Raw genomic sequence first — 25088 nt, 5'->3', positions numbered from 1 at the left:
TGCCAGCACTCAGCTGAACGGCCATGTCTCCACACTGGTATTTTAGGATGCAGGAACCAACGTTCATCTGGTACGGTAAGGTACCTGTGCTAAAACAACGCGGGCTGTACACCCACGAGGGCTGTGAAGGATTTACTCCCCGAACGAAAAGCTGTCAGTAATTTCCGAAGGGGGAAAACGCTCACGGACTTTATTCACCCACACAGCAAATAATGCACGCCTCGAAGCTTGACTCCCGATCCTTATCCAATACATCTTGCATGCTCTCACACGTTCCTTCGGCTTCCCGGTCACTCGGCATTGGGAAATGCGCCATGTTCGGATGACCACAAGGACAGCCACGAGCGAGCAGGCATTGGCGGCAGCCCAGGAGGCCGGGAATGTCTGACCAGCAACAAGCACATGGCAATGAGAACCCCCTGAGGGTATGGCTGGACCTCGATTCCCATCGGTATCCAACGCCTCGGAAACAAGTCATGGGTGTGCGAGTCGGAATGTGCATATGCAGGGAACACAACGAGGTGCAGAACCAGGCAGCAAGGCACGAAATCGCTGCCATCGCTATCGATTGACGGAACGAACAGTATTTGCATACCTTGGTAGCAGAACATTCGAGATACCTCGATAACAATCAATACCTTTGTATCGCTACACCCGTAACAAACCCTCTCCCGTCATACCTCCCTCCCTCCCCTCCCAGCACCCATCTTTCCCTCTTCCCGCCTCAACCACATCCCCTCCTTCAATACGCGCCCATCTCGCAACATGCCCACAAGCCTCTGCAGGTCCCGCACGCACGCTCTCTGTATCACGCCTGCCCACCTAACCGAGGCTCAAACCCACCCCCCAAAAATAGTTTCTCCCTCTCTCTCTCTCTCTCTCTCTCCCAACCCCCCACATCATCATCATCCTTCCCATCCACACACTTACATACATACCTTGTCTGGAAACACGCAAAATCAAAACAAGCGCGACAAGCGCTTGTAGGGCTGACTGACCTTGATTTCTAATAGATGACTCCCCCCCTTGTGCTGACATGACGCTGCATCTCCGCCCAAACCGGTAACTCTTACTTTTGTTTTTCCCTTTTACAACATAGACCACGCCTTTCTCATTGGCCCGGGGGGTCAGAGAGAGTGCATGTGTTGTGTTTATTTTCGGATCTCCCGAAATGTGCTTGTCAGATTGGGGCCTTGCGCTTAGCCTGAAGAAGGGGTATTTGGGGTCATTTTCTTGTGATGCGAGGGGGGGGGCTATTTTGGGTGCTTTTTTTCTTCTTTCTCTTTCTTGTCAGCGTGGGAAGACAACGTGGGGGGAAGTGCGGATATGCGGATCTGTAGGCAATAAGTCAGTAGGAGGTGGGATGGGGGATGCCTAGAACTTTCTTTGCTTGGATAATGTCCCGATACCCGGGAAATCGAATGATGCTGGAATCACCGTTTGACTCTCTCTCAGTGATGCATCTCGACTCATTCGCACTACGTTTCTGGCACCTGAGGGAATAAAGGTATGCGAGATACGGACGTTCGTGGAAACCATTCATAGCCTCACGGAGTGTTGCTACTGTTACATAGCTTCGATAGTAGCGTCCTCTAGCCAAACACATGTTCGTATCGGACCCGAGATACCGCATGCCGCGATTCCGCAATTCCGCCTCCCGCGCTCCCGGCGCGATGGGATGGGGCGCTCCGCCTGGTGCTTGCGCCACGAGGCGACAGGTAATTGAGGATGGGGGGCGTGTACGGGGGTAGGCGAGGGATGGGGATTTATTTGGGACTTTGGTGTAACGTGGGGGAGCGATACAAGTCACTTTGGGCTTGAAGTACAGTTAATGCGAATAGCGTGAAGTGCACAGCCAAATGAATGCATGTAGATAGTCTCGGAACTCGCTGTTTGGCTATTTAGTTTGGCGGTACTCTACCTGGCTGATGGGGTCTGAATCGCCTTGCATGACTGATCTACGTAGTTGGGTCCCGCGGACGGGTAGGGCTGAGTGGGCAGTGGGCAGTGGGCAAATGCGAGGTTGCATGATGCAGTTTCAACAATGTGGCTTAGATTTGCGTAATAATATGCGGATCACAGGGTCTTTTTTTCTCCTAGGGGTGGTGGTACTAGATGGTGACTGGAAAGATACTCGTAACTCATGACTATGCGCTGTAGGAGCTAATGAAGTACTATATGCAAATGAGTAACCTATTCAGTAATCCAGTGAAGAGCAATATAACCCACCGTCAATACCGACTCATCCTCGCCATTGTCGTTGGGCAGGTAAACATATAAGATCAAAGCGTGCTCGTGGCAGAAGCCTGCGCAAAGTCAGCGTAATAATGGGTAATAAGTGCCGTGTATGGGGCCACCTACATGCAATGACCCGCCCGCCCAGTCTACCGACGCTCATGACTTTGCCCCAGTCACGGCCATCAATACGTGCCACAGCCCAGCCTTCATCGCTTCGTCCATCGGCGCTCCCGAGCTGCTTCATGCGCGTACTAGGGTGTTCTGCAATGCCGTTCTCACCCCCTGCCACGTGACCTGGATCTAGTTCGGGATTGTTGAGATCAGTCCAAATGGATGAGATGTTCATGGCGTCTGATCTGATGCTCATCTTCAGACAGCCGTGCATGTTTGCTGCGATTTCCAAGCGCGTTCTAGCCGAAGTAGTGGTGCTACCTGTCTTTGTGTCTGCGAGCGCCAGCTTGGTAAATCTGTCGCTAATACTCTTGAGCTGCATTAGAGGCGGCAGTATAATGTGCACGTCTGGCTCCCTGCAGGCTGGTTCGTGCAAATGAGCAACTGTGTCTGGCGCGAGCACTCGTACGGGTATTTCTTGTGTGACGATTGTTTCACGGTTTCCCCCACCAAAGTCGCTGTCAAAGGCGGTACCAAAACCATCATTGTTACTTGTGGGGAAGGCGCTGTATGTATTGGAGGATGTGGTGGTGACAATGGTGAGAGCTAGCATAGGCAGATTATCCTTCTTGGTGAGGCGTATTTGGGCTGATGTCGCATTAACTGCTGACTTCAGAGCGCGATTCAGTGATGCCAGCGGTACTTCGAGATTGATGACATTGTTTGCTGCTGATTGTACGCTGATGGTTTCAAAGATGGCGTCCTACGCCACATGTTAAGGCTCTGCTTTTGTCGACTCGTCTTCTCTACGCTTACAATAGAAAGAACACTGTATTCGATTAGAATGAGAGGCGAAATTACGATAAGCCAATAAACTCACGCCCATACTTGGGTGCCCTGTTCTGGTATAATTGTGAAGCATACTTGCTCCTCGCTCAGTTTTACCCACGCAAGCGGACCGAGCGAATTAAGCGATGCTGTGAGCTCTGTGTAATTGTCAGCGATTTTGTCGTACCTAGGAATTGTAGGGAATATACTTGTAAAGGTTGTTATGTTCTGTATTGATGCCTTGAAGCGCATCCTGTTCGCCTGTCGCACGCGCTATGGGCGAGGTGTCGCGACGCGTCAGGAAGTGTGGAGTGGGAGGGGCACGTCATCGATATCCCGCAGCAGCTTTAGATCATATATTCTCTGCTCGCCACAACTCTTGTATTTAATAATGATAACAACCCTCAATTTTTTCCGATTGTCATTATCAGTCCCAAATAATGCGCTATAAATGATGATTATTCATGAACATGCTACAATTCAGCACATATCCAGACATCTATCCAGGATGAGACATGACCCTAGAGCTCTTACTTCCACATATACACTTGGCTGATGGAAATCATCTACTAAATGATCAGACAAGTCCCTCTGTAGTACCTGATGACAAATCTCTACGTTCATCTACTTCCCCACGGTTTGTCTCTGCACCGAAATACCTGCGTCGGAGATTGTCGTTCGAGAATACATCTAGTCAAGAATTAGCTAGGGTACGTAGACGACTTCGCATAGATGCTGACCTGTCCACTAGTTCCCTGAATCTCATATCGGCCAGCTCCTGAGACTGGTACATCTACTCCACCCTTGGTCGTCGCCTTCACAGCTGTGAAAGACACCGTACCGAAGTCTGGCGTTGCTACAAGTTCACCAGGAATCACTTGGTAGGCTTGAACAAACCAATCAGCTGCTAAGGCAGTCAACGAGGTTGGCTCAGTGCCTGCTGGTGCTGCGACAGACTGTGTCGTCCGCTTGTTTTGTTTATTGTTCTCGATCGTCACCGTACCACCTGTCAGTGTGATATTGACCGTGATAGTGATCGAATCGCCATTTGCGACTGGGACAGTCGAAGTCGTATCTGTTGCGGGGCCTGGGAAGTACGAAGCAAAACTCTTCAGAGTGCTGTTGTAGACGATGCCACCACTTAGAATGCTATTCTGCTCCAGCCTATCACCAATGCCAACCCATATCGATAATCGGTTCGAGCCGGACAATTTTGGGACGGTGAAGGTACCAGCAACTGTTTGGAACGAATCGCCGTCAGGAGCCTTGAGTACCGCTCCTCCTCTATTGTAATCAAAGGCAGCGGATGCGAATGAAAACCAGCATGCAGCGCTGAGAAGGGTGGTGATTTTCATGGCGGTTGTATAGGGGCAAGTGGTGTAACAAAATGCTTTCTACGAGCTGACAGCTAAATGGGTGATGAAGCCGTGGGTACCGCAAAATTTTGTCCTTCTAGAAGGATATCTGTTATTCCGCTAATTTGAGTGTACAAACATCGGCTATGATACCATCAGATGATATGACAATGTATCTGGATATTTTATTCATGGTCTCTCGTATCTCTATTCAGCAACTCGATATTCAACCGGCCATAGCCCCACGGCGGTATCATCAGTGTGCGTTACAAGCCCTTGGGACTTCCGAGAGACCCGACTTGGGACCATGAATTCCTCCAATCATGAAATGTGTTTGCTTTCCTGATTTTATTGGGATATGACGATAACTAAATGTAATTCCCAACAATGGTGATAGACAGCACCCAAGAGAAGACCCCACAACTTAGCGCATGGGTAAAATGGGATAGATTGAGGCTTGTGCAACCTTGTCTGAACATCCACCAATATTAATATGATGCGGTATAGACATGGCCAGTGATGGTCTTCTCCTCTGATGATTGATTACCATATAGGTGGGGCGTCCTCCACCCTTCCAATGTTGAGTACAACTGCCGAAGCAAAGTCAGGACATGTGCTGCTGGACGAATGCTGATCATTAAAAACGGCTGAATATGATGAAACACTTGATGAAAGGGAAACTGTTCAGGATGAATCAATGCTAGCTCCGCCATTCCCGGTTGGCAGCCGGAAGTACATTGTACCAAACAGGAGTGTTGGTGAGGTCCAAGACATAATCACCTACCAAAAGCTGATCAGGAGACCTCAACGCCGAGCACAGTAGATTGGTATACTACATACACTGCACTTGGCTCAAAAAGATAGCGGGAAGTAACACTGCTATTCGGGGCCATCGGAGCAATGCATCCTACAATGATGATCGCCTTCTTCACGTGGGAAGCCAAGGGCTATTTTCATCTTGCGACTAAATAGTGTGCAGTGCTGCCCACGTCAGTTCCAAAGATCATCTTTGAACGCAACCTATAGACTTCAAATTGCCGTGTTTGATATTTGTAGCCTTGCAAATCTCAGTCAGACAGCACAAGCTTTCTTTCAGCGACAAAGACCTGCTCTTCGTCCATTTCTAATATTCAGGTTGAAATCATCTCACCTTCTGACAACATGAGGTTTTTTGACGCTACAATTTTTGCACTTGCTGCTCCTGCAATAGCGCTGCTACGCTTTCCCTGCGCCCAACTAGTCATCGATAGATTAGACCCGCTAGTCACGCCCGGTCAAGCTCCCTCTCCGCATCTTCACCAAATCCTCGGAGGAGTACATGAATCCACCATATGTGATTCAGGAAGGCTAAGCATGCACAGAACTCCTTCAACGTAACCATGGATCCGGGGAAAGACATGCCAGGCGAGTCAACTTGCACATCTTGCCAATTCAGTGAGGACTTCTCCGTAAGTGAAACTTGCACAATGCTCACCCAAAATCTTCCACTAAACTCCCTGCAGAACTACTGGACAGCCGTTCTGTAAGTTCTACAACCCCACCTCTAGAAAGCTCCTAACATCAAGTACCATAGCTACTTCAAAGCCAGAAATGGCACATACAAACGCGTGCCCCAAATTCCAAACTCAGGCTTCAATGGCGTCAACGGAGGAATGACGGTATATTACATGCAAGACGGACTATATAACTTCCAGCAAACATCAAAGGTCCAAGCCTTTCAGCCGGTATGTCAAATTCTCTAGGCCCGCACCTTTATCGGGCACAACTTAACCGACTAACTACGCCAGGGCTTCCGGATGTTCATCGGAGACGTAAACGCACGCTCGAAGCAAGAAGCAGAGCGCTTCAGACAATTGACATTCACGTGTCTCGACCACATCGACACCCGCGATCCGCAAACCCTCGATTTCCCAGACAAACCATGTAAAACCGGCATCATGACAGCCGTTCGCTTTCCTACGTAAGGAAGTCCCTGCTCCCCTCATATGCTTCCAAAGCCACATTCTTTGCTAATGACGATATTAGCTGCTGGGATGGCAAAAATCTCGATTCTCCAGACCACATGGCACACATGGCATATCCTGAACACGGGACCTTTGAGTCGGGTGGACCCTGTCCAGCCAGCCATCCTGTCCGAATGAGCCAGCTCTTCTACGAAGTCGTATGGGATACGAGTGCGTTCAACGACTTGGCTGAATGGCCCGAGGACGGTAGTCAGCCGTTTGTCTGGAGTTTCGGCGATAGGTACGTTTCTTTTTCCTGTTTCAAATCGAGTATCTACACTAGTTTACAGCACAGTTTATTAATAATACATGTGGGGGGGGACAGGACTGGCTTTGCGAACCACGGCGACTATATCTTTGGTTGGAAAGACGACGCGCTACAGCGAGCCCTTGACTCGCCCTGCTATGTCAATTGCCCCACGCTCAAGACGCAAGATGCAGCTGCCATGAATAAATGCACCGTACCGCGCGTAATTAACGAAGACATTGATGGTTGGGTTACCGAGCTACCTGGTGGCTACCAGGCGCAGTACATCAAGAAACGCTGGACCTAATCGCATCAACTTCTTCACTGAGTTTTCAATCACGGATGCACGGGAGTGTGAAATTGTATCTTAGAGAATGACAAAACGAAATCCTGATCTATGTTCGTTCTGATAATAAATATTTGGCGCTAATGATATACTAAGGGAGGTTGGTAGGAATGGTAATAAGAGATATTCGCGTGAATGAGTAGAGCTCTAATATGTTGGCGCTTTGACACAAAGTAAGGAAAAATGTTCCGATAGTGTCGATTCTGATGATGACAAAGGAAAACAAGGGAATGCAGTTATCGTATGTAAATCACCCACGTTTAGGTGTTGGGTCGCTGTCGCTAATCGCATGGAGTGTTTTGCGGTCTGGGCTGGGCCTTTGAAAAAAAATCCAGCACAAGTCTCAAATCTGTCTTCCTTCTCAACTTTTTAACCCCTGATACTGTATGGGTGCCTCACGTCGTCTTCCAGGAAGATAGTTGGAAACCCTCCGCTCCTTCTCTCTTCATCAGAAACAACACGAATCTCTTGGTTCTGATCGCCTTCACTGCTCCCGCTCCCTGAATCTCTCCCGGAATGCATATGAAATTCTTCCAGCTCCTTTGAACCTGCTGACATTCTGTTATTGCTCTCTTGTAGGTTGTTGAACTCAGTCGACGATGCATGCGAGTAGTATGTGAACCCACTTAGTTGCGACCAATCACTTATTCGGCGCGTGTCAACCGTATATGTTGTCGATCCAGAAAAGCGGGAAGGTGGAAATGGTTTTTTCAGTTTGCGCGTCGATCGGGTGGAGGGGGTTTCGATGTCGAAATCTAGGTTTGATTCGTCGTCGTGGAAGCGCGTAAGGCTGGGGTGTGTGTAACTTGCGGGGAAGTATGCAGTGTTGGGGCGATACATGATTGTTCGGCCAGAGTATTGACTGTTGCGCTGCTTTGATTCGGAGGAGGCGCTGGGCTCGGCATTGAAGATGGAGTCAACGTCGCCATGGGATACGTGAACAGCGCTTCCCGCTACCGGACCGGAGATTTTTGGGGGAGAGCGCCGAGTTGGAGACTCTGTTGTTGGTGTTTTGATAGCTCCACCAAGAGGTATCAAGGTACCAAGATTCACGGCTATCATAGCTGTCGTGAGTTCGACAGTGCCCCAGGTCATGAAGGACAAATCGTATCTGCCTCTATCCCCTACCTCAGCCCAGTAAATAATGACCATTCGGCTTCGTATTATAGCAATGGCGCATGCGCTGTAGAGATATTAGCCGCACTGAACATACAGCGAGAGGACGTGGACGTACAAAAGCGCCAACACAGTTGCTAGTGCGAGGTATAATTTGATGCCAATTTTGAAAGATGAGCCGAGAATGGTAGGGACCGCAAGTATAACCAACAAGAGACTGGAAGTTGTATTGGTTACTGGTATGAAGGGTCAATATAGCTTCGCAAGGGTAAAGAGCGCATCACTCACTATAATTTGCCATAGCCCAATGCTGAGATTCGATTGGCGTCATGCACTTTGCGTTCCCGCCATATGAGAAGTCCCAAGCTGCGACAAGAGGCATGCAATGAATGAGAATTGAGATGAACCATTCAAGTGTATGCCAGAATATCAAGACTATTCACGTTAGCTTAGCGCCTCTCCGTCTCGTTTCTTACTGCGTAAACTTACACATAATCCCAACGATTAGAACTCCACGGCAAATGTATACATAGGCGTGGAATCTGGAATTGGATACGGGCAAGAGCGTGAAGGCGGCTGACAGCTTTACCAGCCCAAGCCCAAAGATATAGACTGATTTTAGTGCCCAGATCCATGGACCCAACCGTCCGCTCTCAACTGGGGATTCAGTGTCTCGATCCTCTCGTCCGAGACCTAGCTCTACTAATCCAGTAAATGTAACGAAAACGCCTACTGCGCACAGCTGCCGGGAATGTTAGTTGTGTAGCGCTTGTGTTGTTAGTCTTAACATACTGCAGCCAGAAACATGAGTCCATCATCAAAGCCAAATGAGTGAAGTAGCCTTGCACGTGTAAATACCCTTAAAGAATATATGACGAGCGCGATCAAGACAAGTGTGACAACGATAGCAAGGTGAAGAGGTCCCTGGTCATGGGCGAGTGAAGCATGAGGCAGTACTGAAGAAGAGACTGCGCTTGCATCCCCACCCATGGTGTGATGAGAATGTAGTGGTGTACTGACGTTTGCTAGAGGTTATGCGGCTTGACCAAAGAGGCTTCAGAAGAGGAGAAATATCGAAACGAATGTTTGAAGAGAAGAAAGGAGTGTGTGGATGTGGAGTTGGAGTGGAGGGATCAGGGTATCTAGAGGAGGGTATCTCATAAGACGGATACAACATGGCGTTTAAACCCCCCAGTAATACTGAGTAGTTACGCATGGTTCACAGCTCCTCATCGGCGTCCCTAGAATGAACCAGGGGCAGCATATGCACGGTGCGGGCCATACAAGTGCTCGGCGTCTGCATGTAAGGTAAGCGAGTGGGGGAGCTGGATGCTAGCCTTGGGCGTATAGGACTTGTCCCTGGTCTACGGGGTCGTTAGCGTCCCAAGGAGCCACATCAACATGGCACTGGTGGTGCTGGATGCTGGTGTGAGATTGGCTACGGAGCATCCCCATACTTTTAACAGTTGCGTGCTTTTCTACAGGGCTCGCCTTGACCCCGGCACCATGAAAGTAGCTTTTTCCGAACCAAGACAAGCGATGTGCTTTTTTTGACACACCACTGCAGGTCCACCTCTCCAAGTCCGTCCCTGTGATAGCATAGATTCTGATCAGGATAATAGCCACATCAATGCGTCATAAACACAGCGGAAGCTGTCGTCTCGTGGACAAGCATGCTTATGCATTTGCCACACCACACTTTTCCGCCGATACGATTGGTGGCTTGGGGGCTTGAGCCAGGAGATATCGTAGGATGCGCCCAAAAGAACAGTCGAAAAAAGAACAGATAGGTTTGTGCATCTCGAGCGTACGCGGAGGGAGGCTCATTTCCCCCCTGGAAGGGTGGTCGAGCAACGCTTTGCTTTTCCTCATGATCGGCAGGTTAACGAACAGGTATCCTTCCGAATTCCCAACATCATTATGATATGCAGGACGTAAGAGACCCGGGTAAAGTTTCTGGTTCCTTTCAAGCACCCATGATACGTTTGTTGCAGTTCGGCCGTTGTCGTCTGGTATGTGTCGGCAGTCGGACAAGGTGGGAATTGACGCTCGCAAAATAGCGCGTTGCGATGAAACACGCTTCTGGAAAAAGTAATGTGCAAACTTGTCTATACCCGTCACGTATCTCGATCCACATGAACTAGTTTTGCCATCTGCCGCGGGAAAGTCGATATATGGGCATCGTGGCTTACGCTTTTCCTTTGACAGATTGAGAATACGGTGGTGGAGAAGCCCTCAAAGACACCTCTTGGCACGCTACGTACGTACGTCGGCTCAACAACGCGTGCTCTCGAGCCATCTCACTTCAACAACGATGTAGCCTATGGGACTAAATACTTGTGAGCGTAGGATGATCCCGAAATCCTGTGTTATTTCCATAGCTGCCGCGGCCAAGTTGTCTTGATAGAGCCGGATATCAGAATCCCGCTACAAGATCCTTCACTCGGCCCCTTGAGTAACAGAAGGCGGCTGACATGGCTGTCTGTGGAAATGACCACCTTTGTGGGACTGTGGAGAAACGATATTGTCACACAAGCCATGCGGACAATTTGAAGTATTGAGAACACGAGCCGGGTGGCGTGGTGGAACAGCTCTCGAATGTCTCACAAAGACGGGAACTGTCGAGTCAGTCGGGGTATTTTCGAGCGAGCGCCATGTTTTCTTTTCAGTCGCGGTACCTTTGAACTTGCCGGAATATAGGTACATACCGCAAGACATGGCGCCGGCTACTGTCATCCCTCTTGGGTTCTGATCTTCCTTTAGTGGTACCACCGGGCCAAGATATGTCGCTTGGGTTTTAGTGTCGCGTATGCAGAATATGGTAGCGACAACGAATGGTACGGGTCGCTGCACTGCAAATCGCGCTCCATACGTAAGCTGCAGGCGTCTTCATCCGAATTGCCAGGTTTGTTCCTCATGCACCTGCCGTATAACAACCACACGGCAATGGTTTGGGCTAAGAACCACGGTGGTGATGATGCATGAAATGTATGATCCACAAATTCAAGAGGCCTGGTATTGTCTGGTGCCGACAATCGCAAATTCATATCAATGCCAAAGTCTTAAAGACAATATGGATGGCCGTGTCGGCCGAAATGGCACTAGTTGTTATATCAATGACCCTCTCAAGGCTATAAAGTCGTTCGTGTTTCGTACATACGTCATCACCTAGAGCGGGTGCCGTGGTGGGTAGAGAGTTCAGGAAGTACATATTGTCGTTCATTACTTAAAAATCTTGAAACCATCAAATTGATTTTGAACCAAAGTATTGCCGCTACCCATTGGGTAAAGACAGTTCCCCGGGGTAATCATGGAACAGTACCATCAGTGGGAATAAGGTTGATCCTTACGTACGGCGCCGAGCAAGCGTACCTGACACTACCTGCGATAGGCTTAACATAATTGGAAAGTACCCTTCTGTTGAACCAGTACCAAGCTCTTTTTCTCACTCTGCGTATCATTCAATAGCAATGACAAAAGCGCAGCTGCATTTACTGCATTTGGGTAGACTTGAGCTCTGTATTGTATGATGAGAAGTTCCATTCAAATGTCAACTCTTGTCTCTGCGGCCTTCACCTAAAAATACTGGGGCTCAAATTGAGTGACAATGGAATCAATAGTCGCGCGCTATTTTATTCAATGCAGCACATGAATAATTACGCAGACTGGCTGCACAGCCACTATTGTGACTATTCTTGAATGTAATCGACATGAGACATACCTCGAAGCTACGTATGAATGTACTTGAGTGAAAGAATGGCTCGTGTAGTGTCTTTAGGAAGAAGAAAAAATCATCTCTTTATCCCAGAACACTTTGAAACAACTAGACAACCATCATAGATAGTATTTTCCTAGTAGAAAGAATAAAGACAAAGAAAATAGAAATTTTAAGGATGCTCCACTACGCGTTCGGCAAGTGAGAGTCCGGATCTCGGAAAATTTCGGCCCCTCCCAAGCCATACTTGGTGGGACACCAGAGTTTTTCAATGAGTACCCCACCACAGTTCTCACTTCAGAGATTTAGATGTCAACTTTCTTCGCTTTCAACTTTGTCTAGAACATTGCTGACAGATATAAATCTTCCCATCTCAAAAACCTCCATCAAATTACTAAGCAATCACTTGGCCTAATGGCCCAATGGCAAGGCGCTTGACTACGATTCACATCTGAAATCAAGAGATTCCAGGTTCGACCCCTGGTTAGGTCACATTGGTAGCGATACCTTCCAAATTTCCAGCATCGGTGGTTTAGTGGTAAAATTAGCCGTTGCCATCTCTCCTTGAGAACAGTTTCGGCTAGCCCCGGGTTCGATTCCCGGCCGATGCAATCTTTCTTTTTTTACGTTTTTTGAGTACCTAGCGTTGGTTATGTGTTGTTTGGGGGTCATTGTTTTTGGAGGAGCCTGGGCGCTCTCTAGCTAGGTGAGAAATTGCAACAACCATCAGCTCGAAGGCGGGTTGAGCTTTACAACGGCCTTTTGAAATCTTCATATTCCGGGGGAGGCTATGAGATTCAGGTAACACAAGGCTGAATAAGTTTTTGAATGCCATCCCTTGGTGCACTGTCTTGTCGCACATCTCGGGAAAAGATCAAGCAAGGATCGCGGAAAATGATCAAACCCTGTCAGCAAGCAGTTTACAACCTTGACTAGTATACAATCAGTACATTTTGCGTAGGGAGTTAAGAAATAGTAGCGCTGAGTAGTGTTCAAAGAGGCGTAAGTCTGGGTCAGGAATTCGTCTGCATACAATTTATTCTCAGCAAGTTGTATCTCACGAAAACAATCTCGTCAGTGACCAGCATTACGAAATACCACTCAAAAAGGCGAAAAGCTCGAACTATACAAGCATCATTATGCACATGTCGTTCCCTGCACACGCCGAAGACATCACCTCCAGCCTTCTCACTATCTCCGACATCCGCATGCCTCTGTTATACAGAAAGACCAAAACCAACACATTCCAACAACTTCAAAAGGACACCTTCTCAACTCTTAGAACAAGATAGTGCTTGCGTAGGAAGAACAACAAACCCACACTCCCTCACTCCCTCACTCCGCGGGTTAACCATCAAGATAACAAAGCCCACCACTCATTTTGCTCGCCCACAATCTTCCAATATCGCCCTACGCACTGAACAACATCGCAAGTCAACAGGATAACTCACAGATGTCATCTACCCTGCTCCATAATCATTCACACCGCATCTTTCTAATAAGACTTACACAGCAGCCCCAAACTAATAATATGCCATGGTGCACGGATTTCCAACAATATACATAGTTCATTTACGCCACCCCTAAACCCCCCCGTTTACTCCGCGGACTGGGGGAAATTGGGGTAGAGGGTAAGGTACCGGGGTAGACGTGCGGTGTAGAGGGATAGCTTGGTCGAGGACGTTAGTGTTATTTCAGCAGGATGAGAGTGGGGATTTGGGTGGATTCGGATAACGGATATGTTAGTGGATGGCTGGGATATAGTAGCACCGACGATGCCTTGTTAGACGAGGTTGGTTTAAGGAGAATACCAAATCGTCATCGTTGATATCGAGTTTGGTTTCTGAATCCACTTGACAAGACAGCATGATAGCGAGTGTGGAAGAAAGAAAAAAAATATGTAGTAAATGTGTAGTAAATGCGGGTACAATCGGTCTATACTCTATATACACAACCATCGATAGGCAATTACTCTTTTTTTTTTGAAAAAAGAAAGAGGCCATTCACAAAAAAAACACTACGACTATATACAAAAAAGTGTCTAATAGCATAAAAAAGGAGTTGTTGTCATAAGAAGAACTGCATCTATCATAAGTCTCGCTGGCTCGCATAACCCATCATCAATGAAAGCGACGATGGGTGTGAATAAAGAAAGAAAAACAACAACTACATGAACCTCAGAAATCACCACTGCTTTCTCGGCGGAAACGACAAGACAGTCTTAAGCTGCGCAATTCGCATGCTGGCTTCCGATTCTGCGTCGCTTGGGGGTGGAGACGGGTGGAGTAGCGAGGAGCCCTTGCGTAGAAGAGTTTTCGGACAATTCTCGAAACAAGGGTCTTGGGGTAGCGGCGGAGTGTCTGCTGGCGGAGTATCTGCATGTAATGTTGCCGACCCGATGATTGGGGAGGAAGGATGCAATAGGGTTGATCCGCGTCTTCGTTGTGGTTGCGGAATCTCTATGCCTTGCTCGGGTGTGTAATCTAGTCTTGTCGTTTTGCTTCTATTACGACCCGTCTGTGTGCTGGCTCGTGGTTCTGTGTGGCCCATGGCGGCATCCATCGATGTCCTCCGTAGTAACTCCTCTTTGAGACTCGGTTTCCAGCCTGGTCGCCGCTTCACCGAGCCATATTGTTGCAGTGTGCTTGTGCGCTGGCTGTATCGTGATCTTGGCTCGGTAACAACTGTTTTAGGAGAGAGCGGTGGCGAAGGGGGATATGGGTCCCAGTCGCTATCTTCGTCTTCGGAGAGTAGGAAACATTGATGCGCCGGGATGTTGCTGTCTCGTTTGCTGGGTAGGGTGGAATAACTGCCTTCTCCCCGTGCAGCAACACCACCTCTTCGTCCGGCTTCGCCAATCTGCATCGCCGCGCTATCATGTTGTGTGCGATGGCAGGGTGTGGGCTCGTTGCTCCTTGATCGAGACATTTTTGTATGCTGCTTATCTGTCGCACTCGTATGGATCCAGGACGTGTGATTGTTGGAAGCTCTACTGCACCATTTCATGGCAATACTCCGACGGCGATACTGTAAAAGGTTGGCGCAGGTGTTAAAATTCAATCGCGGTGTCACAAGATTTTGTGCAAGGTAGGGAGAAGGTGCGAAAATGGCGGCTGCCTGTTGTTTGTTTGTAGCGAGGTAATTACACGTGAACGTGAAGTGAAGAGCGTTTATGTATGACTAGGTTCTTTCTGCATCCAGCCCAGTGGCTGCTATAAAGCCAGCGTCAACACTTATACGTGCACGCCTGGACTCTGTGCAGAATGAGACGCATAGACGTAAAGCACACGTAGTCACGGAAGTGGTCCCAACAAGGGGCGTGTGCTTAGACGCACTATTTAGTTTGGCTCGCATCGGATTGTTGACATAAGCGCCACAAAGGGCCTCCCTTGTCAGCAAATGCGGCTTTACTTCGAGGGCGCGGGCTGCGCTTGGACTCGTCATCGTGGGTTGACTGGTTCTGACGATGTGCATGTGAGCATGTGACGTTGGATAACCCATCTTGTTGGTGGCCTGTGCAAGTCTCTCAACGGACCGACGAAGACGCCCGGGTATTCTACCCAGACGACAGGTGTAGACCAGCCTTACGCACCGAGTCAAGATGTGCCCGAGAAAGAGATTTCCATGGTCGTGTTCAACAAGTGTCGTGTGCTTCGCCGCTTTCGGTAGCAATGCTGTTTGCGCAAGGATGCCTTGCGTTATCTCAAGGCAATCAAAACACATCCATCTCTTCCGTCACTCGCTTTCCAAACCAGTCTACAAGTTCATCGCCGATTGCCTCGTTTTTTCCATTGAAGAAGTCCGTCATCCGCATGTCGTTGCCATCGTCATCCGCCGGCCAGTCGATGCTGACATCGGCCTTTTTCCCCTCAAGCATTTCCTTGGCTGTGCCCCAGGAAAAGCGAGTCTCGTTACCCCAGCCAAAGAGGGGATCCATGTTCTGCTTCATCCATGCTGAGGTGCGCGCGTCCGATGGATACCCTGATCCCCACGCGGCTTGGACCTGTGCCCCATTTTCAGCCTCTGGATCGGTGCGGCTATGGTAGGGCTCGTAGCACACGTCTAGTGCAGCATCGCGCGTAACCTTGGCGCAGACCGAGGCTGCGCTCACGACTGGGTATAGACTGTCGGCTTTCTTTGCGACTGTGATGCTAATGGTGGGCCATATTCTCTCCAGCTTCTTCTGGTAGATTTCGGGCTTGCCGATTGTATCAATGTATATCTCCTTGACGTTGACCCCCTTGGCCAGGACCTCTTTGATCAAATCAATCGTCGCATCCATAGCTTGGGCGTTTAAGTTGTACACGGATGGCTGCAGCATGTGCGCGGAGATGTCTTGTGCAGACAGTAGCCGCGTTGCCCACCCGCCGGCTTCGTAGAGATCGGTGCCTTTGGTGCAGAGCGTGCGCATGAGATCGGACCGGACATCGGCCTTGAGCACCTTGGAGTCATCAAAGTGGTGGGTTTCGGCGAGGAGGGAGTGGTGCAGTTCGATTGGTAAGTAGAAGAGGGCGTATACCATAGGGCCTGGATTGTGTCAGTCATGGTCATCGTCTTAGACGGGCGGAGTAGCGGTACCCAATACGGGGCCTCTTCCTGCTTCGTCGACACCCAAGACAACCTCTCGTGCCATGTCATCTGCAATTTGCTTGGGGATGGGTGAGAAGTGTGAGTAAGACCGGCCACCCAGAAGATTCGGCTTGGAAATTGACGGCGCCATGAAGACATCCGAGGGCGGCGTCTCGTCCTCAATGTCCTGCGTGTCCATGTGGACGTCATCCTGTGCCTCTGCCATGGTGGTGAATCAATGCGACTGGGAAATGGCGGTTGGGACTTTGTTGGCTCGGAGTGGAAGCAAAAGTGGCTTGTTGGCGGAGAACGCGACGCGCCCGTCTCGGTATTTTGTTGCGCGATGCACCGAGCCACTAGGAGTAGGCGTGTGAATGGTACCGCAGCACGGCGGAAGTACGGCAAGCACCCACACACACCTCATGCGTACACGGCACGTTGCATGCAGTCTTCGACGCTTTTTCCTCAAACCTACTGAAAGCGGCATCTCAGTGTCGGCGAGTCTTGTCCGTGTCACCACAAAAGGGCCTCGCCGCACGAGTGCCGCCGAAAGCTACATATCTTGTCCCTAGAGTAGTAACTATGGCGGCCGTACTATCATACCCTACCGACCCATGCATAGTGTGTGCAAGACGCCGCAGCCAAAACATATAGTACCCTTGGTTACTGCAGGCCATTTTTGATCAACTTGCTAATACTGTTCCTGAGGCTCTCTTGTAGCCAATTCGGCAACCCCCTGACGTAAGTTATTTTACTTACATCACTTGGCAACATGACCTGTCCACCACTGCAGCTCACAATGCTCTTGACAATTGAATCGGCAACAACAGTGGGCTCAATGATGGAGGCGCCGCGCTTCTTGAGCTCGTCCTCGAAGGATGCAATGAGAGGCGTGCGCGCCCAATTGGGGTGGATCGATGTCGTAAGCACATTCGGGCTGTTGTAATGATGCCTGAGTTCTTGGTTGAGCGCTACTCACAAGTCAGCTTATTGCAGCGTAGGAGAACAAGAACAGATGACGGACATTCGTGGAAGCTTAAAATCGCTGCCTTGGTCGCTGTGTAATCGGCCATACCGGCGACGCCGACGAAGCTCGCCGCACTCGCAACTGTCACAATGTGGCCCTTGTTATGCTGGAGCATGTGCGGTAGGAACGCCTTGGTGGTGTACCAGTTGCTGAGTACATTGACGTCAAAGATTCTCCGGAGATGGTCATCATCGGTGTTCAAGATGGTATGGGGCACGAAAATGCCTGCATTGTTGACAAGAATCGTAGGCGCGCCTAGAGTCGCTTTGATTTTTTCTGCAGTCGAGTAGACGGCGTTTGGATTTGTGATGTCGCAAGCAAAGAATGTGACGTTTGCGACTAGCACAGTTAGCATATGAGATGCACGGTACTGCAAAGGTAAAGACTTACCGCTCTGCAGACTCGGTGGTAGTTGGCGAATGTCCAGGATAGCCACCCGTATATCCTTGCTGATCAATCTCTTCACCACGAGCTCCCCGATTCCAGAGCACCCTCCAGTAACGACAGCAACCTCGCGACTCCAGTTCCACCTTGCCTTGTCACTTCGGAGTCTTCCAGAATTCAGAGCTACGTGGTTCAACTGTTTATTCAGAACCCTTGCTGCTCCGAACGCAAGACACACTTTCAATGCCTTTACAATGTGCGCATATTGTGTTGGATCTCGAAGAGCCGGGATCCTATTGGTGAGCTGACGACGGAGTTGCAGAGGGCCCTTTGTTAGTATCCATAAGAGAGCGGTAGTCACGATGGGATTGAGCGCAACATGCGTGGCAGATGTCGCGACAAGGTTGACCAAGTTTTGTAATGCTGCCGCCATGGCTATGGAGCATACAGATGATGGGTGGGGTTTGGCTAGGGGCCTATATGGATATATAGTGGCAACTACCGGCACTCACTCCCAGATAACAAGAGTGGTGCGGATCCGGCTGGATCAAGAGGGGGTAAGGTAACACGCGGATGTTGGGCTTGATTCGGCCGGCTCTCCCCCTGTAAGTACGTCAAGAAAAGACCTCGGCTCTGCCTACATGAGCGCTCACCGTTCGGCTGAAGAGTGTGTATCACTTTTACGCAGAGTTCTTCTGCAGCATGTACATGGGCTCTATCAGTGTTTATCAGGTGTAATGCAGAGCAGAAGTGCTTAGCATTTTAGGACATGGAGCAGGGAAGTGGAGGCCAAAGTGTTTGCAATGCATCCTTGGGATTTGATTTGGCAGTCATGGCAAAGGCGAGATGGTATGTACTCCCGATATCAAGAATGGTAAAGTCGAAGTGGAAGATAGTCGTCGCTTTAGGGTAGTCTGGCGGTGACGTAATTACCACGGTCAATAATGCAACTGGCAGATTCGACCCGCAAGAAGACAGAGTCGGCATCCGCTGGAATCCATACTGCATACGGACTTCCGAATGGCACGGGTCGGCAATAAAGTGCATCTACACACCCAAGCATGCCAGCCGCTCGGGTTGTGTTTCTTTTGGGGTTGTTGGGCGGAATTTGGCCGCAACGCTATGGGCCTACTCTGCGACTACAGCCATGCATGCACACGGCCATGTAGGGTACCATGACTGGCGCCCTGCATCCATGCCGAATGCCGTGTGCACCGGGCCTTTGGTGCAGAGCAAATGGGAAGGGAAGCCGCGCAGGTATGTGTGTAGTATACAAGAGTGTACATGCTATGTGCTGTGTGCATGTAGGGTGTGGATGGTCGAGACAAGTACCAATGGCTGGGAACCGGGCCCGATTGGTCCGTGGCTAGCTTGGCCGCACGCGGGGCAGTCTACTACTACTGACTACTCGACTACGAGCCACTCGACCAGAACGTCTTGCCAGTCCCCGTTTGTCGACTTGATGCCATATGCGACCGTCTCGCGCTCCCTCTCTTCCCCTCGACTGCGTTACCACTGTGAACATGGCGATGGGAGCATCGCTTTCGGAATGCTTTGAGCCGGTGCCACGGATTCGAGGGTGTCCCATTGTGATTGGGATATGCACGGCGTGCGGGGAAAATGCCTGGCCCTCAGACTTGAAACGCAAACGCGAGCGGTCAAGCCCGCCTTACCGCATCGGCTGTGCTGGACGGCGGGGCGCCTCTTGTCAAAGAAGATCGACATTGTCACAACGAGGAGCAGGATACCAATCCAGATATGTGTACGTTATTGCCATGTACACTGGCTGGCGGAGATCAAAGTCAGCAGCCGGCCGACGCCAGGGATCTGCCCAAGTATTTGTGTACATGTCTGAGTACGTGTGTGAGCATGTACTGTCCATGTACCCCGGGCAGCCCCCTCGTCGTAGCCTTGAAGTGCTAGACAAGACACAGCTCCCAGGCCCCCCTCAGTCAGTCAGTCTACTACTATACACTACTAATCGTGCACGACATCTCTTCCCGTTCGAGGGCGGCATGCATCTGCATCCGTGACTGAGGCGACGGGTGCCCCGCCTGGGCTTTGAGCGTGTGGAGGTTGCACTGCCCCTCATTGCGCGGATTGTATGGGCGGTCCGGCTGGCTATGAGCTGCCAGATGACGTGAGGGCATGCAACGCCCACCACCCGCCGGCACCACCATCCCACGCCAGGGGCCTGGAACTCGCTCGAGGGCAGCAATCAGAAGCACGTTTGCCGCGCATATCGACGTCGGGTGGGCCGTGGGCAGAGAATGGCGAGGCTGTGGCCATCAACCCGAGCCTAAGCAACCATTGCTGGCTCGCTGATACGCCGCCCAAAGGCCCGCCGCCGCCGTGTCCCGTTGGCGGTTGGTGGTTGGGGGTTGGTTGCAAAGTGACGGGTCGTGGTTGGCATCAGAGGCGGCGCCCACCCACCCAAGCTACGCCTGAGTTTCTGGCGCGGGATGCTACTAATAGACTACTGCTATGTAACTACGTCCTCACGGGGCGAGTATGGTGCATGCACAGGGTTTGCGGGAACTGGAGGGTCCCATAACCTCTACCGGGCACAGGACGCATCCAGCAGCAGAAGCGCAACGTATGCGGAATCCCATCCAGCACTAGCTGCGCGCCACACTGTCCCCTGATGGACCCTGACCACCTTGACCTTGACCTGCGAAGCCGACGCTCCACATGTGCTTGCTTGTCGACTTGCCTCTTTGGCGCTTCAAGTCTGAACGGTTGGCCAATACTTCCAGACTCTCCAAGCCTGCCCTTAGCCACGACTCGTTGCGTGCATAGGCCGTCGAGTGCGCGCTGCTGCTGTGCTGCTGCGACCCGCACTACAGCGACTTCCGTCCCTGCCTGCCCTACATTCCGACCCTCCAACACCGTATCCGTCTAACCTCTGTACTGTCCCCTCTCCTCCAGCGCCTCGCTCTAGGCCTCCAAGGGCATTTGCCCTGTGTACGAATTATCATGTATGTCTGCTGCGTCCATCGGAGTACTCCAAGGGGCGAGGGGCCTGCTGCCGCGGCTCTCCCAACCCCAACATCACACCGCCCGCCAAACCCCCACACCAGCTCCCACGACCCTCGCGCTGACCTGAAGCCCAGTGTATTTCTAGTTTTCTACTCAACATGGCCTACCAAGGCATCGGAGGAGGCAGCGGCCTCAGATCTCCGCGCGAAGACTCGTCCTTCTTTTCCTTGAATCGCGCCGCTCAGAATGGCGACGGCCGCGCGACCCTGCATCGCCGCTTCACCACCAACAACATCCCGACCCTGAGCACGCCATTGTCTCCAATCGGCCAGCAACGTAGGCAGGCGGCAGAGCCGACCGAATTTACAACTGCGGTATGTCGACATTCTCGTACAAGTATGGGTGGGGGGGATGAGAGAGAGCTGGTGCTGATGGCTGGTGCTGGTGCTGGCGCTCAAGGGCGCCTCGCATGTTCAAGTTGCGCAGCAGCCACAACCACATGGATGGATTTGGGCTCAAGCCACAGCCGTGATTTGGGTGTTTGGCGTGCATGCTTTTTTAGTCGTGTAAATGCGTGGTGAAGAAGAGTTGGGGCTAACGACCAATCCTGACAGACCTATCATAAGCTCCAAGTGGTAAGTTGACTTCACCGAGCCTTTTGCTGCCTCTCACTTCACATCCCTCTTTCATTTCCCTGGACCTGGCTAGGTGGTTACATCCGCTAAGTTCGTTTGCACTGGTACCCCCACGATGTAACATGTGATAAACGCCTTCACCTTGTCTTTCTCTCACATAAACAAACCCTCACAAGCTAGCACTGCTAGCGCCACCACTATACGTCTCTTTTGTCGCACACGACTTGTTTTTTCTCTCTCTGCTATCTCTGTTTTTGTCTTTCTCTATTTTCAATAGTCCTAGGCTACGAGCGACGCTGTTGCCTTGCGACAAACCTGCTTCTGCCTTCGCCTCACCGTCTGACAATCAACTAGCTCGAGAGGAAAAGAATCGAACACGAGTACCTCAAAGAAGCCAAACGGCGGTTTGACGCTGAAATGGAGCTGCTCAACCTCCAAGCCCAGCACGGCGAAGCTGATACCAATCGCTTTTCCAACGACGCCCAGTACGGCGGGCCGGCCCATAGCCAGCCCACAACGCCGCCCGAGTACAGCGAAAGCAACGGCTTTCCGTCTGCACTGTCACGTCCAAACCGGTTTAGCATGTCTAGCATCACACCAGGTATGATCACTCGCAGTAGCCGCGCCAGCTCCCAAGTCACCTCTCCCCCTTCAAACATTCAAGGTAGCGGCCACGACAACAATTTCCCGTCTCATTCCATGCCAGGTTCTCGACGCAACTCTGAAGAGGACCATGACGACTTTGAAAACGACGATTTCACCCCGCTGAGCCCAGCGGCCCGCAAGTAAGTTGAACTACAGCTCACCTTTACCTCCCAACAGCTACTGACACAATCAAACAGGAACAACCGCATGTCTATGCCTGTGACGAGAATGGATTACGGTAGTCGTCCAGACCTTCCAGACCTTTCCTCTGTCTTGGGTCACATTGACACGGCTGGTTTTCTGTTCGGGCAAGATGACCGGACTAATGCTTCCCAAGATCGCAACGGCTTTCTTCAGATGGGCAACACCAAAGATGACTTTCCTGTCTTGGTTCGCCGCGACGGCGCCGGTAATGGTACGAACCTTTCTGCGTCTTCTGCTGCGCTTGATTTGGCCCTTTCCCAGCCCCCTAGCCCGGACGCCCAGTTCCCAGCCTGGAATGGTTACCGTCACCGTCAGGCTCAACAGTCGCTTCCTGCTAACACATTCCGCAAAGCCCCTCAAGTTGACGAATATGACTCTGCTCGATCCAACGGCAACGGCAACGTTGACACTACGCCTAAGAAAAACTTGGCCAACAACCGTCGCTCCGTTGAATTCAGCTTCGCTAGCCCTACCAATGCTATGCCGAAGCTAACTCAGTCCTACTCAACCAACGATGTTCCAACCTTGAAGAACAGCGCTGGCATGAACGGAACGAATGGTATTGGCTTCACATCTCATGCCCAGCAGCACTTTCACAACCACAACGCTAGCCTTGGCCGTATTCCGCAAAATGCGATTTCGAATCGCAACAGCCGTGACTTGTCCATGGCCAACCGCGAGTCTGAATACCAGCCTAGTGTTCACGCAAGTGCTGCCCCGTTCGGCCCTTCCGTCGCTTCAGCTGCTCCCAACAGTGGCGCTTCAGCAAACGTCGGTCCGCCAGCAATGTCGCAGTACTCGGGCGTTGCAGCTACAAACCCTAGCTATTATGGCTATGGAGTATCGATGCTCAACGGCGCGATGAACAACCTTAACCTCGGTCCAGCGTCGGGACCTGGGCCTCAGTATGGCGGACCTTCTGCTTACGCCCCCAACGGCATGTATGGCAGTGGCCCGCAGTACAATCCTTATGCCACCTATGGACCAGGAGGCCGCGTTCAAGACAGCCAGGCTCGCGTCATCCAGAGCCGTCGCCTGCAAAATGATGCGAACAAGTACATGAACTACGATTTGAAGACTATGCCGCGCCAGGAAATCTACAGCTTGTGCAAGGACCAGCACGGATGCCGCTTTCTGCAGAAGAAGCTCGAGGAGCGCAACGCGGAAAACATTCAAATCATCTTTGATGAAACTGCTCCTCACGTCGTTGAGCTCATGACTGATCCATTTGGTAACTACCTCTGCCAGAAGCTGTTGGAGTTTTGCAACGACGAGCAGCGCAACACTCTTGTGCGCAACGCTGCTCCTGCCATGGTTCAGATTGCATTCAACCAGCACGGCACTCGCGCACTGCAGAAGATGATTGAGTTCATCTCGACCGATGATCAGACGCAGATGATCATTCGCGCTTTGTCCGGACAGGTTGTTGATCTCATTCAAGATCTTAACGGTAACCACGTTATTCAGAAATGCCTCAACCACCTCAAGTCTCCAGATGCCCAGTTCATCTTCGATGCTGTAGGCGAACACTGTATCACTGTCGGCACCCACCGCCACGGCTGCTGTGTCCTGCAGCGTTGCATTGACCATGCCTCTGGCTTCCAGAAAGTCGACCTCATTCGCAAGATTACGGCGCACAGCTTTCATTTGGTTCAGGACCCCTTTGGCAACTATGTTGTTCAGTACATCTTGGACCTCAACGACGCCTCCTTCACGACGCCCATGTGCCAGGGTTTCCAGGGCAAGATTTGCGAGCTGTCTAAGCAAAAGTTTAGCTCCAACGTCATTGAAAAGTGCATTCGCTGTGCTGAGCCGCATGTCAAAGGTATGATGATTGAGGAGCTTCTTGACGTTGAGCAGCTTGAGCAGCTCATGCGCGATTCATACGGCAATTACGTTATACAGACTGCGCTCGAATTTGCGCCCGCAGAGCTGTGCGTCCACCTCATTGAGGCTATGCGTCCTATTCTCCCGTCCATTCGGCAGACTCCCTACGGCCGCCGCATCATGAGTAAGGTTGCTGAGCGCGAGAGCCGTCTTGCTGCGTACGCAGGCCGTACTTCTTCCGGACACGCATCTCCTGGCACTGCACAGGGCCCTTCAGAGCCAAGCTCGGCATATGGCCCTCAGTACCAAGCGCCCATGTACACGTCCAACGCCAACTACGGCCCGAGCATTCTCTCTCCGCAGCCGCATCGCCAGCCACACCGCTTGAGCAACGCTTCGGTTCCACAACACATGCACAACGCTGTCCAAAACAACAGCAACCAAGGCTACCAGCAGCCACAACAGCAGTACGGTATGGCACAAGCCAACGGTAGTCATGGTCAGTGGTTCTAGGACGAGGGGAAGATATTGGACGACCTTATGACTTGACGAACCATGGTACGGTCAAAAAGCATTCAAAACGCCTCGGCACATGATTCAGCAGCATGGCTATCAGTCTATTGGATTGGTGTCGGGGTTCAGTCATGTGGCGGATTGAAAAAGTTTCCTTCTATCGACCAATCTTGTCTGCGAGGGTCTGAGTTGGAGTGTTTTGTGCTCCTTCGGCAAGACGCTCATTGTATTCGACAGATTGGTCTTGTACACTACGGCTACACGATTATCATCACGGAGCGTAGGCATCCACTGGCATACTCTGGCGCATGGAACACGAGTTACACTGGGGTATGTGTTTTTGCTT

General features: G+C 50.9%; 8 protein-coding genes across 8 annotated transcripts; 3 read left to right on the top strand and 5 right to left on the bottom strand.

Annotated features, from left to right (window-relative positions):
* Nucleotides 1-2038: 2038 nt before the first annotated feature.
* Nucleotides 2039-3429, bottom strand: COCCADRAFT_98230 (uncharacterized protein; the record flags this gene model as incomplete). Its single annotated transcript, XM_007714881.1, has 6 exons — nt 2039-2193; nt 2226-2306; nt 2362-3112; nt 3166-3178; nt 3230-3335; nt 3387-3429. The coding sequence occupies 6 exons, from the start codon at nt 3427-3429 to the stop codon at nt 2039-2041; spliced, it is 1149 nt and encodes a 382-aa protein (XP_007713071.1).
* A 372-nt stretch (nt 3430-3801) lies between these two features.
* COCCADRAFT_37468 (uncharacterized protein) lies at nt 3802-4532 on the bottom strand (the record flags this gene model as incomplete). Its single annotated transcript, XM_007714880.1, has 2 exons — nt 3802-3867; nt 3918-4532. 2 exons carry the CDS (start codon nt 4530-4532, stop codon nt 3802-3804), a joined length of 681 nt encoding a protein of 226 aa, XP_007713070.1.
* A 1161-nt stretch (nt 4533-5693) lies between these two features.
* COCCADRAFT_98178 (uncharacterized protein) lies at nt 5694-7089 on the top strand (the record flags this gene model as incomplete). Its single annotated transcript, XM_007714879.1, has 7 exons — nt 5694-5846; nt 5894-5980; nt 6035-6054; nt 6106-6256; nt 6320-6492; nt 6558-6776; nt 6861-7089. The coding sequence occupies 7 exons, from the start codon at nt 5694-5696 to the stop codon at nt 7087-7089; spliced, it is 1032 nt and encodes a 343-aa protein (XP_007713069.1).
* Nucleotides 7090-7497: 408 nt separating this feature from the next.
* COCCADRAFT_37466 (uncharacterized protein) lies at nt 7498-9234 on the bottom strand (the record flags this gene model as incomplete). The annotated part of the gene is made up of 5 exons (XM_007714878.1): nt 7498-8311; nt 8363-8480; nt 8533-8679; nt 8734-8986; nt 9037-9234. 5 exons carry the CDS (start codon nt 9232-9234, stop codon nt 7498-7500), a joined length of 1530 nt encoding a protein of 509 aa, XP_007713068.1.
* Nucleotides 9235-14143: 4909 nt separating this feature from the next.
* Nucleotides 14144-14887, bottom strand: COCCADRAFT_98169 (uncharacterized protein; the record flags this gene model as incomplete). The annotated part of the gene is made up of 1 exon (XM_007714877.1): nt 14144-14887. One exon carries the CDS (start codon nt 14885-14887, stop codon nt 14144-14146), a length of 744 nt encoding a protein of 247 aa, XP_007713067.1.
* Nucleotides 14888-17191: 2304 nt separating this feature from the next.
* On the bottom strand, nt 17192-18372 carry COCCADRAFT_98235 (uncharacterized protein; the record flags this gene model as incomplete). The annotated part of the gene is made up of 2 exons (XM_007714876.1): nt 17192-17499; nt 17553-18372. The coding sequence occupies 2 exons, from the start codon at nt 18370-18372 to the stop codon at nt 17192-17194; spliced, it is 1128 nt and encodes a 375-aa protein (XP_007713066.1).
* A 1167-nt stretch (nt 18373-19539) lies between these two features.
* On the top strand, nt 19540-19972 carry COCCADRAFT_98222 (uncharacterized protein; the record flags this gene model as incomplete). The annotated part of the gene is made up of 2 exons (XM_007714875.1): nt 19540-19780; nt 19863-19972. 2 exons carry the CDS (start codon nt 19540-19542, stop codon nt 19970-19972), a joined length of 351 nt encoding a protein of 116 aa, XP_007713065.1.
* A 1104-nt stretch (nt 19973-21076) lies between these two features.
* COCCADRAFT_5697 (uncharacterized protein) lies at nt 21077-24742 on the top strand (the record flags this gene model as incomplete). Its single annotated transcript, XM_007714855.1, has 3 exons — nt 21077-21292; nt 21908-22338; nt 22396-24742. 3 exons carry the CDS (start codon nt 21077-21079, stop codon nt 24740-24742), a joined length of 2994 nt encoding a protein of 997 aa, XP_007713045.1.
* Nucleotides 24743-25088: the final 346 nt, after the last annotated feature.

The sequence above is a fragment of the Bipolaris zeicola genome (assembly GCF_000523435.1).
Source record: "Bipolaris zeicola 26-R-13 unplaced genomic scaffold scaffold_91, whole genome shotgun sequence".
NCBI classification, from domain to species: domain Eukaryota; kingdom Fungi; phylum Ascomycota; class Dothideomycetes; order Pleosporales; family Pleosporaceae; genus Bipolaris; species Bipolaris zeicola.
The sequence above is the reverse complement of the archived record's forward strand: the minus strand, read 5'-3'. Positions and strand labels throughout refer to the sequence as shown.